Source organism: Zeugodacus cucurbitae, chromosome 6 (assembly GCF_028554725.1).
Source record: "Zeugodacus cucurbitae isolate PBARC_wt_2022May chromosome 6, idZeuCucr1.2, whole genome shotgun sequence".
Classification (NCBI taxonomy): Eukaryota; Metazoa; Arthropoda; class Insecta; order Diptera; family Tephritidae; genus Zeugodacus; species Zeugodacus cucurbitae.
Window position 1 is genome coordinate 62776084 of NC_071671.1, and position 12373 is coordinate 62788456.

Consider the following 12373-nt stretch of genomic DNA (forward strand, 5'->3'; position numbering starts at 1 on the left):
CTCACCATACTTACTGAATTTCTCACCACACTTCAGTACCGTTATTATGGATGTTTTTTATTATTATTACCGGACTTTATCACCACTAAGAGCTATCCGAAATAAACGATATACAATTTATTAAAATTTCTATTAAATTTAAAATCATGAGCAAAAATTAAAGACCCACCTTTTCCGAAAAATCAGCCCACTTGCAAAAAAATCTCTGCATAAATTTGCAATAAATTCAAATATAAAAAAAGAATAATTTGTCAAGTTATAATTGTAAATATATGTATGTATGTATGTAATTAGACTAATGAAACTAATTAATTACATAATTTAAGCAATAAATTTAATAAATTTGCTGTAATGGGAAAATATGTTTATTTGTTTAAAAAAATACGCGAAAAAGCTAATTTGGAGTGAATAAATAAATGAATTAAAAAATTGCAAAGTGATGCAAACATTAGCGAAAACAACTATACAAAATACAATTGCGATTAAATTGAGTTGTGTGATTAAGCGCGTATAATGGACCCGGCTATAAACTGGAGGTGAAAATGAGCATATTATGTATTGTTGTATATCTACATGATAATAAATTTGTATGTAACCAGGGTCACGTGCTAATGCTGTTATTAGAATTACAACTATAATGCGTTTAAATTAAAATCCAATTAAGTACTCGCGAATCGATGAAAATTGTGCGAAATATCAAACTAATTGAAGCACGAAATCAATGCAAAAAATATAAATGCATAATAATGTATAATAAAAAATCGAAAAAATATCAAACACATGTCGACAGCTAATTAATGCGATTAACAATTTAAGATGGCAAATGAAAAATAGCGCTGACTACGCGCGTAATTAGTGAGCGACATGTGTGTGTGTGTGCAAGTAGCGAAATCAATTCAAATGCATGCTAACAGCAGTAGCTCATTAGCATAATTAAGTACGTATAAATAACGGTAATTGCATGTGTAATAAAATATTGCGAAGCGAATAAAAAAACATAAAATTACAAAAAATGTAAACAAATGAAAATTAATAAACACTTTAAATACACAATAATAATAAAAGAGATAAAACAAATTTCAATGAAAAAAAAAATAAATAAATGAAAATGAAAACATGCACTTCAGCTAACACAACTATTAATTTACACCAGCTACATGAGTGTTTATAAGTAAATTGAGTGCTAATCAAATTTACACCACACAATTAAGAAGACTTTTTGTAGTTAAACGGAATTAAATTTGTTAGTGTTTACATTACATATATACATAAATACTCATAAAACAACAACATGCATTACTAATGTTTAACTATGTATGTAAGTATTTATATATTATATATAAATAGTTAAGTAATTGTCATTAAATTGAATTCAATTAACTTTAATTACATTTTTTTACTTTAACTTTAACTTAAAATTAATTTGTATTTATGTAAAAGCAAGAAAAAAATTAAAATTATAATAAATATATTAAAAAAAGACATTAAAAATATTTAATGAATATAAACTAAACGAACTAAAGTAAATATTATTGAATTTACTATGCAAAATAAAAATAAAAAATATGCATATTTATGTATAAATGTATGCATTGAAATGAGCTAAGCGAATATTATTGAAATCTAATGAATAAAGAAAATAAAGACATTGCAATAAATTGATGAAAAGTGACTATCAGTGAACATTTTTTAGATAGTTTAGCATTCAGCAACTGTATACTTTTCTAAAATTCCGAAGAAACATCTTATCACACACATTTTGTGGTATTTATTTCTAGTTTGGTGAAAAAAATTCAAACTTTTGTTGCTAAAAACTTCTTAATTGACTCAATTTAGAGCATTTTTCAAGCAGAATGCTACATAATTTAATTTACGTCGTCTTATTATAGGAAATATTTCAATAATTGAAAGTTAATACTACAAATTTTTTTATATTATATCTTAATTGATACGCAATTAAAAAATTTCATATTATTTAATTAGCATTCAATTAATAAAAATAGCATGCATCTGTGAAAGAAAGCTTCAGATATTTTCAAAATACACTAATTATATTACTACACACTTTCAAATACTAATTGTGCTCAATTAAGTGCAATTAATTAATTCTCCAATTAATGCTTGATGCAGAATAATTTAATATAAAAGTCCAATATTAAGCTAAATTGAGTACTTTGGAACCACAAGCACATTGCGTTAATTTACGGCTTAATTATGTCAGCTAATTGAGCTTTTGCAAGTAATATAACACGTTTCAACTATTTGGATTACACATTTATTTTTTTATTCCATTTATTTCAATCAAATTTTCTCGCAAAACAAATTATTACACAATTTGTAAAATATCCTTGTAGATCCTTAGCCACATTTTTTACCACCGCCTCCAGTGCTACGTTTGCCTCCCCAACCGCCACCGCCTTTCTTGGTGCCGGACACCAGCTGCAATTGGCTGCAACTCCAACACAACAACAATAAAATTGGCAACATAAAAACCGAGAAACGCATTTCGAATGTGTTAATTGAGCTTATCCTTTCAATAGTAGAACGATTTGAAGCCTCTCATCAGCCACTTTACACTTTGAACTAGCAAGTATTGCGTTTTCCGTGGATGGATTCGCTTTTATAGGCTTTGGAGTGATCTGTCTGTTGCAACAATGTGTTGGAATTCGCAGTACAACTGTTTAAGCTGTCACGCCTATGCAGATTTACATTGGCGCTTAAAAAGATCAAATATATTTTGTTTTGATAACGGTAATTGGCTTTGAGCAGGCACGCACAAGAAACAGCTATAATAGTGTGATTAATTTTTGGGATTCACACAAGGTTTTCCCATATTTTCCGACTATGATTTATTAAAATAGTAAACAAAAGCCGTTCATTGATCATTTCGCTATTTGAATGTTATTAAATTCCATTTGGTATTTCATTTAAATTTGTGTTAATTAGTGCCCATCTGTCCGATTTCAGGAGAAAAGGGTGGAGTTGCCAATACCACATCAGTGGTCCAAGGTCTGATTCTTCTCCAGACTAACATCCAAAGAAAATATATTCGGAAAAGCAGAAAAGTTCTTCTCCTTTTTTCTTTTAAGGAAAGTTATATAGAATTTATTTCTTAAATTATTAAAACACCTGCTCAATACTTTTAGAAAACAAAATTATTTATTCAACAATTTAAATATTAAATTTTGGGTTAGTGATTAATTGAAGACCAAAAAAACAAATAATTTAATGCAAATTTAACCTAAAATATTCCAAAAAAATCAATTGACTTAAATCAAACAAATACAATTTCAACATATTGCAATTTTTCTTCACCATAACATTGTACAACAATTTTACGCCGATCTTTCTTCTCTGGTGTTGAACATTTCATGGGTTTGGGTGTATACTGTTCCTTACGATCCCAAAACTCCGCACTGTCCTCTCGATCCTCCTGCAGCTAGCGTCGCACACCTGCCTCATTGGTGTCAGTGGTGGGTGGACGGCGTGTGGTGGTTGGTGGACGTCCACGGGGCTCAGGAAAGGGCTTGGCGCCGGCTAACGAACCCATGCTGCCGATCACGGCAAGCAAGCCGAAAATGAAGAACAACGATAACCACTTCATTGCTTTAGACTTCGGGAGTTTTCTTTACGCTCTGAAAAGTGTATAGTTTCGCAACTTTTCTCTGACTAACAATGGATGCCAGCCAAGTGTAACCTTTTATACTTAAACTTAACTTAGTATAGTCCAAAGCGCTATTGTTATAACTATTTAGGCAGCTGTCACAAGCATAAATTGCAGCTGATATGATCTTCGAGCGGTTGGCAAATCTCCATTGGGTGTACACTTTTGTTCTTACTGGTGATCGGAATAAATGTCAAATGCGTTTAGGCATCAAATTCGTAGACAAGTCGGTTTTGTTTATGTTCTAGAGATTGTTAACGTCGATTAGCTGTTAATTGAGTTGTAAATCTTCAAAGAAAATGGGCGGAAAATCAGCCGAGCATTTAAGTTTTTGTAGCTAAGATTTGCTGATTGTCTGATTTTGTGAGAAAATGCTAATTCTTGGTATGTATCAATGTACTAATATACATATCTATATGAATATACTGCTATATAGAAAAAAGTGATTTCAATATTTTCGAATTTTCAACGTATCTTTAATACAAGTGAAATAAATCGATTGATAATAACATATTTAGTATGAATCTTATTTTTCATATATGCTGAGAGGCATGGTTATCCTTTTGACAATATCGTTTGTTTGACATCCCTTCAAGTTCAATTTTGCCACAGTTCAATAAGCGTTAGTATTGCATCTAATGAAGATGGTGATGATGATGTCCCAAAACAACAGGATGTGATACAACAACTGGGTGTGAGACAACCACAGGATGTGACACAACCACTGGACGTGATACGACCACAGGGCGTGCCACCACTACTGGATGCACCACTTTCGGCTTTACGACGACAACAGGATGTTCCACAAGCACGACATGATGACTATGAGGTTGATGTAAAATACCCGGTGCAGCTTCGACACAACTCAAAGAGTTGGATGTTATGTAAAGGATAATGGAAAAAATGCAGACGGCGAATTTAAAGAAATACATTTTGTACAGAAACAAATTTAATATTAACTTTGACGTCGGTATAAAATGAAACTGAATTGCTTCGTGAATGCACTTGGGTTTTATAGTTAAAAAGAAAACTCGAAATCTGCAGCATGTTCCACCAGAATTGTATTTCTGTTGATTGGCATGACAATGACCGCAAAAATGCAGATGGCTAATAGTTGTTTGGGAGGAATCAAAGCTAACCGCATTGGAAATACAAATTGCTTACCAATATTACTTGATTTATCGTTGCAAAAATAATCATGTTATATATTTTTACTGTTTTTTATTTTATGTTAATTAAACATAATTATACATATGTATGTAACATATACATACATACATATATATTGGGAATAGTTTACAAATTGAAACTATTTATTTGCTAGTGTGTGTAGTGGTCGACACTATTTCAATTTCTTAGATACTAGACAAATTTATATAAAAACTTAATTTGTAATTGACTGCATTACTTTCAGTTAGCAAATGTCAGCAAGCTTTTACAAGTTCGCCTATAACCTGCACCGCCGAGCACTTCTTCAAATTTTTGGAAAACTTCTTTTCAAATTTCTTTTGCTGTTTCTCGGTTAATTCTTCATTGCCAATTTTGGCAGCGTATTTCTTTAATACACGTTTTTTAAGCTTTTCCAACGCAATGCCATCAGCATTCTTTTGTACAATTTTATTTAATATCTCACTCCATTCGAAATCATCGTTAGCTTCTGTATTAGCTTCTAATGTTGTGTCATTCGCAACTACTTGTTCGCTTTCTGCCTCTTGTGCAATATGCTTTTGCTTCTTTGACTTCTTTTTGGCAGGTTCATCGGTTCCATTTGTTTCAGCTGCTACAGTGGAGTCAACATTAAGTTCTTGCTTCTTTGATTTCTTCTTTTTAGGTTCAGCACTTTCAATGCTTTCCTCCCCTTGCAGGCTGCCATTTTCTGTTTTATTCTTTTTAGATTTTTTCTTTACAGGCTCTTGATTTTCAGCTTCCTCAGTTGCCTCACGTTTTACACCGTTTTGTTTAGGTTCTTCTTCCTTCTTTGCTGCTGCTGCATCATTCTCTTGTTGCTTCGCTACCTTCATCTTTTCCTGCTCTTTTTCCAGCACTTTCCATACCTCCTCCGCTAGGCGCATTGGCATGTGCATACAATTTTTCACAAAGTTTTGGAATTTAGCCTTCTTCCGTGGTACATTATCGACGCTCTGTAGACGTTGAAATGCTTCACGTGTCTGTTCTCTCAGCTTGTACTCGCTGGAGTCCAGTATAGCACGTATGATGTCCATCCAACCTTCCTGTTTTTTAGCACCACTATTCTTCGCTTCCTTATGTACATAATCTTTACCGGAATATTTCTGTAATTCTGTAATACATTTCGTGTGTGCCACATAGTTATCTCCAAAATCTTTTAGACAATCCATACATGAAACATTTTTTGGGGCGCCGCGGCATCTTGTGTTGTAGTGCTTCTCTACTGCTGGTTTTTTAACGGATTCACCACAGTGATTGCAAGTAAAGAAGACCATTGTAATTTTGAAGTTTAAGTTATTGTATTTTAATTAGAAAATTACAAAATTTATGAAACATGTACACCGGTGAAAGAATCTCGAAAAAATGAACCCAAACAAATCACACGTGCTGAACTCGGCATGTTGCCATATCGTGCGTTCGAAACAGCTGTTCAATATATTACAAATATTTTCAGTGGATGTCAAACTGTTGTAGTTGGTTTTAAAAGCAGTGAGCTTTGCGAACATTAACCCGAATGTGATGGAGTTAAATATAATTCAATAGATAGTATTCATACACATTTCTTATAATATCACTTTTATTTGAGATTAATTATATTATTAAAACCGTTGAAAATATTTATTAAATTTACTTTGCAATTTGTGTATATTTTCCTTAAAAATTTCCAATAAGAATTATTCTGTTGTAAGCAGATGGTAGCTTGAATGTGTTTGTGTGTATCAGAAAAGTGCCGTTATGTTATTTCTTGTTTAGTTTCAAAATTTATAAAAGGTGTGAAATTGTCTTGAATACTTTAATATTAAAAAACTGTTTATTGTTAAAAGTGATAAACCTACAGAATTATAGCCATAAATTCAGGTGAGTCGCAAATTTAATAAATTTCCATAGAGTTCTCAAAGAGTTTTGCCAAGTCTTCTTTACTTTGCTCGCGCGGTGCTAATTTAGTTATACGTTCCTGTGGCAAAGTGCCCTCAACCAATGCTGGAATGTCATCGCCATTGAATCCTAAAGCTTTCAGCCCATTTTCAATACCAGCGCGTTGCATAAAAGTACGTACGGTATCTGCCAAAATTTGTCCGGCATCTGACAGCTTCGCATTGTCGGCATTACCGCCCAGTATTTGCGCCGCTTCTAAATGACGTTCTGGACATGCAGGCGCTGTGAACTGAAATACAGCTGGTGCGCTGATCACAACGGATAACCCATGTGGAACAATTGCATGTGAGTCGTCATAGCCTTCTGGACGAAAATTGCGTACATTTCCAGATATGGGATAAGATAATCCATGACAAAGATGTACACCAGCGTTGCCGAAACCAACACCAGCCATTGTAGATGCTAGATGCATTTGAGATCGCGCTTCTAAATTATCGGGCTGATAAATAGCGTGTATGAAATTTTCACGTATTATTTGTAATGCAAAACGCGCCCAAACATCTGAAATAGGATTACGGCCTTGATAAGGTGGTCGTAAGCTGGGATCAGCAGGTGCAAGTCCACGTTCACGATAGTCAACGGCGGTGAAACTTTCTAGGGCATGACAAAAAACATCAAATCCACAGAAAGCGGTTACACGTTCGGGCTGCGTAAGAGTATGTAGCGGATCGACGAGGGCTGGATTGGATAACACAATGTATATAAAAATAAAAAAATTTAATACTTGACATACCTAATTTGGGTTTAAGAAATTTACTCGAAATTCCCGTTTTTGCGTGTAATTTTTTGTAATCGAAAATAGCTACACCGGTAGTCTCTGAACCGGTACCCGAAGTGGTCGGTAACGCGATCAACGGTTTCAGGTCAACGTTAATCTGCAGAAAGAAATTTAGTGAATTTATAATTTTAAAGTCATATCCACTATAATACCTCTTTCCCTCTACCGATCGGCTTATTCACATAATCCAAAAATTCTGCGTCTTTATCACACGAAAACAAATTGGCCACTTTGCAAGTATCAATTACGGAGCCACCGCCTATTGCTACAAACGCATCAAATTGTTTTCCCCTTGCGAAGGTCGCAGCCTCCCATAAACTAGCATCGGTCGGTTCGACGCGTGTTTTATCATACACTTCAAACTGTATGCCATGACGACTGAGCGAATCGAAAGCTGTGCGTACACTAGGTAATTTAGCAACATTAACATCGGTAACCAAACAAACAGACTTTGCACCCCAATTGCGTAGATCCGCACCGAGTTCGGCTGAAACACCTGGTCCAAAACGTACCGTCGATGATGACATCTGCAAGTAGAAAGTGATCTTATAATATGTTTTAGTGTTTTCAAAAACTTGGACTTCACCTCAAAAGCGTATTCCATTTTGCCGGTTTGAGTGGCACCCGCAATTTGCGTTACGCCCGAACTGTATCCATGCGAATGTGCTGGGCAAATACAACTGCAAAGGAAATTTATATAATTAAAATAATTTAGATTTACACTGAAGTCCACTATTTGTGTTTTATAAAGACTTACGATTTGTTAGCTATAGCGTGCATTAAATTAATTGCATTTTTACGCGACATTTTTCCTGGCCAAAATTGAATAATACTTGTTTACTAAATAAGTGATCAGCTGCTCAGTGTTACTGATAACGTACGCAATTGGCGTGTGCACGAAGACGTTGTGTTTGCTTTTGCAGGCACAAAGTTAGTATCCAGCGCATTTGTAGTATTTATTGTTTGAGTGCGCTCTCAGAGCGTATTTTTGAAAGCAGTGGTTTGGTCTACCTCATTATATGAAATCATTTATGCTCTTTTTGTGCCTTTATTTAATTATTTCATTTAATTTTCAGCACTTCACCATCATGGAGAATTTAGAGCTCTCTTTTACTTTTGATGAATACAATTATGAGCGCGATTTCACTGCCGATAAATATGATTTTGAATGTTTATGGGTTGAGTATGCGGAAGAGCGGCAGCGAATTGATGAATTCGCAGACTTAGAGCAAAGATTTGCCAAACAATTGACTGTATCGGATACTACTTAAGAGCGTAAATGTTTTGCTGGCCAATAATATTAAAATACGACTCATTTTAAAGAAAACACGATCAAGTTTTGCAGCGCAAAGGTATTTATACATTTTTCTAATTTAGTATATTTTATTTATTTGTTTTTATAAATTTTAGTAATTCATACGTTTATAAATATCTAAAATGTGCAGTAAAGCTGGTCTAAACTACTGCAAATAATCTGTTGTCAGCATATCCATGCTCATAGCTTCAATTTATATATGTAAAAATCGCCAGATTTTTTTCAAAATGCATTAATGTTCGCATAAATGTGTTGTAAATATTTTTTTTTTTGCCGTTTAAACTGTAAATATGTCGGTATATTTATGTAGATTATTGCTCGGTATTGAATCTATAAATTTTAGCTCGGTTATTTAAATAATTTTATACGCTTTTCAAAATGTATTACCACTTAAATCGTCTTTGTGAAAAAAATAATTGTATAAACTCGTACTTACATGTTTTAACGCTAAACTTAAAACGGATATTTTACGATTTTGTCATATTTATTCTAACTTGTCCAAGTTATGGTTATCGGTATTCGTATATTTTCATTTATTTAATATTTTTAACACTAATAATGTGTGTGCTACACTACACCAATTTTTTTACAAGAAATTTTCACAAAATCTGAGCCAAAGATTCCATTATTATAAGTTATTTTGATAATTTCGCCTATAAATATGGCATGCCTATAAATGGCATTATTATATGTCCTCTCATTGAGAATTTCGTGTTCGGAACTCCATACATAATACATTTAAACGAACTTCATGCATTTATTTGCCTCTGTGTTTATTTCAGCTATAAAAATATTTTTAACATTTTATTTTAAATTAATTTTTTATTACCATTTTCTCATTTCCGAGTAGAGAATCGAAGTTATACTCCTTCGAAATTAATAATGCAGGAAGGCATTATTTTGAGGAAATGTAACCATCTCAAAATCAGTAGAACCTTTAGTATTAATATAATGAATATATGATAATTTATCTCGACAAAATTGAGCTTTCGATTATTAGCATATTTAAGAACTTCATTTTACAATTTTATGTACAAATTTCAAATTTACAGTTCAGTTATATTAAGAAGAACAATATTGATACGTATTGTTTTTAAAGGCTTTTATAAAGGAGATTATTGCTCGAAAAATTCATTAAAATACTACAGCAAATTTTTCTATTAAATGGAAACCATTTGAACTCGTTATGTTTATTATAAAAAAAGTCAGTAACTAAATTGTAACTCGCTGTGATATTATTATTGAACATAACCTCCAAATGTTTTCAGGGAAGTTTCTAAAATCTCTATGCTCACTTATTGTACTATTTACATTATTTATTGATTGATTGTATATTTAATGCGAGTTTTTACCATTAGAAGATTTTTGATATTTTTTAAATTTGATCTAATTTAAATTAAAGTCTGTTTATAAACTTTATAATTTGATTTCTTTCTTTTAATAAATATTTTTATTTCATAAAAATCGAAAATTAATTATTTTTACTCACTTTGTTTGTTTTTGTTGTAAATGTTTTGTATAAGTCGTACTTTGTCGACTTTTAAATGTTTTGTTGTAAATAATTAGTAAATATTTGTGTTTAATTAGTTTTAATGTCTTAAATAATTTTTATTTGTCATTAGAAACTGTCTCTCTGACATATATAATCAGCTAGCGGTGTCCGTTTTTTGTAATTTTGTCAAAATTTCGTCAGGGGAGTTAAAGCTGGAGATTTTAGTGGGGAACTTAACATTGTATACATGTATGTGTTCTTAAAGCGTTACATGGGGTTTGTCGGGTAAAAAAATGCCTATTTTCAATATTTTTTTCCATGTAAAAAATATTTAATTATTTCAAAGTTTTTCTGTCTTATAGATAAATATTTAAAGAATAATTTCTGAAAAAAAAAATTAAAACTCCTCCATTGTTACGTAATTTCCGAAGACCTCTCGGAAAAAAGGTGCATCCGCGTTGTCAGCATAACTCCTGACAGGATCATCTAAATTGAAAAAAAAAAAATAAGTGTTTTAGTTAAGACCATAAACTCGTGCTTGAACGAAGAAAACACACAAAAAGTAAAAATTGGAATTTTGGCAGACATTTTTCAAAAAATAAAAATAAAAATTTCGGCTAAACTTGCTTGAAATTTTTTTTTGTTTTTTTTTTTTTTAATAGTTGTAATTGAAAAAAAAATTCTTCGTCCAAACACGACTAAATTGTAACTCGAACACCTATGCAAAATTGCATCAAGGTCGGTTGAGTAGTTTTCGAGAACATTTGACAACGGACTTTGAAAACACGGTTCCGAGAAAAACGCTTTTAAAGTTTTGAGTAACAATAATACCTGACTTGGAACGCATACCTTCCAAAGGCTGTATCTCCGAAACTATTATTCGGATCGACTTTATCGAAATTCAGGATAATATTCTTGAGATGCTGTAGAAATTAATAAGCCAAAAAAAAATAGATTTATTGAACCCACAAAACCCATGTAACCCCTTAATGAATGTTACACGAGTACAATACACCTGTTACAAATCTGATTTAGTCTGTATTTTTTACAAATCGAATAAGTAATCTAAAATCTAAGCATCCGCTCTCTCACATTTTTCCAATCAGTCCATTCAGTGGCCCTTTTAAATACCCTTCGCCATAAAGTAAAATAAAACACCATTGTATATTGTTTTTTCCTTCTCTCGAAAATCGAAGTTTTTTGTTTTATTAAAATTCTTCGCTTAGTTAACTGTAGTACATAAAATGTCGCCATCGGTTGTTAATTTAATTGCTAAAAGCGAACATGAATTTCGAGAAAAGTTTTATATAATTTTTGTTTGTTTGTGTGTAAATTATATTTAATTTTAAAATTAACCAATTTAATTTACTCCAAATTTATTTAAAAAAAGCTTCTTTAAAAAATAATTTAAATTTTCCACTTGCATGCGCTTGAAAGTATGCAATATATAGCAGAGGGGACTTAATTGTATGTATATACATATGTATATATATTGTATGTATGCATACATATACATATAAATTAATGTAAAAAAAAATATTGTGGAAGAATTTGTAGTAGTATAAAGTTTCCTTTCAACAAATAGTAAAAAGCTTCAAAGGGGTTGTATGTATATAAGATTTCACTTAAACATATATTACAGAAAACATTTAACGTATTTTAGTTATTAATTATATATATGTATATTTATTGTGTATATATAGTAAAATTTACGTTTTATCATTCACCAAAATGCAGTTTTATGTCTTTTTTTTTACTTTTCTTATGTATAAAAACGCCAACGCTCGGTTGTTAGTTTCGTGCTAATAGCACATAGTAGTATATGTCTGTATGTATGCATATTTAGCGGTTTAAATTTTGAAAAAAAAAATATTTATTTATGAATTTCAAAAAAATTTTCCAACAATGGCACTAAGTATTTAATATGCAAACGAGTTTTTCTTACACCAGTAGAAATTGTTATTTTGAGGTTATGTTTTTATTATTTTTTTTATTTTATTA

At 31.7% G+C, this 12373-nt stretch overlaps 3 protein-coding genes across 3 annotated transcripts; all 3 read right to left on the reverse strand.

Annotated features, from left to right (window-relative positions):
* Positions 1-3137: 3137 nt before the first annotated feature.
* LOC105209297 (uncharacterized) lies at positions 3138-3687 on the reverse strand. Its single transcript, XM_011179639.3, has one exon. The coding sequence runs from the start codon at positions 3602-3604 to the stop codon at positions 3440-3442; it is 165 nt and encodes a 54-aa protein (XP_011177941.2). The 5' UTR covers positions 3605-3687; the 3' UTR covers positions 3138-3439.
* Positions 3688-5057: 1370 nt separating this feature from the next.
* On the reverse strand, positions 5058-6224 carry LOC105209301 (cell growth-regulating nucleolar protein). Its single transcript, XM_011179641.3, has one exon. It carries the CDS (start codon positions 6124-6126, stop codon positions 5089-5091), a length of 1038 nt encoding a protein of 345 aa, XP_011177943.2. The 5' UTR covers positions 6127-6224; the 3' UTR covers positions 5058-5088.
* A 416-nt stretch (positions 6225-6640) lies between these two features.
* Positions 6641-8509, reverse strand: LOC105209298 (probable hydroxyacid-oxoacid transhydrogenase, mitochondrial). Its single transcript, XM_011179640.3, has 5 exons — positions 8323-8509; positions 8152-8245; positions 7718-8092; positions 7521-7662; positions 6641-7465 (listed from the first exon to the last, which is right to left on the reverse strand). The coding sequence occupies exons 1-5, from the start codon at positions 8370-8372 to the stop codon at positions 6723-6725; spliced, it is 1404 nt and encodes a 467-aa protein (XP_011177942.2). The 5' UTR covers positions 8373-8509; the 3' UTR covers positions 6641-6722.
* Positions 8510-12373: the final 3864 nt, after the last annotated feature.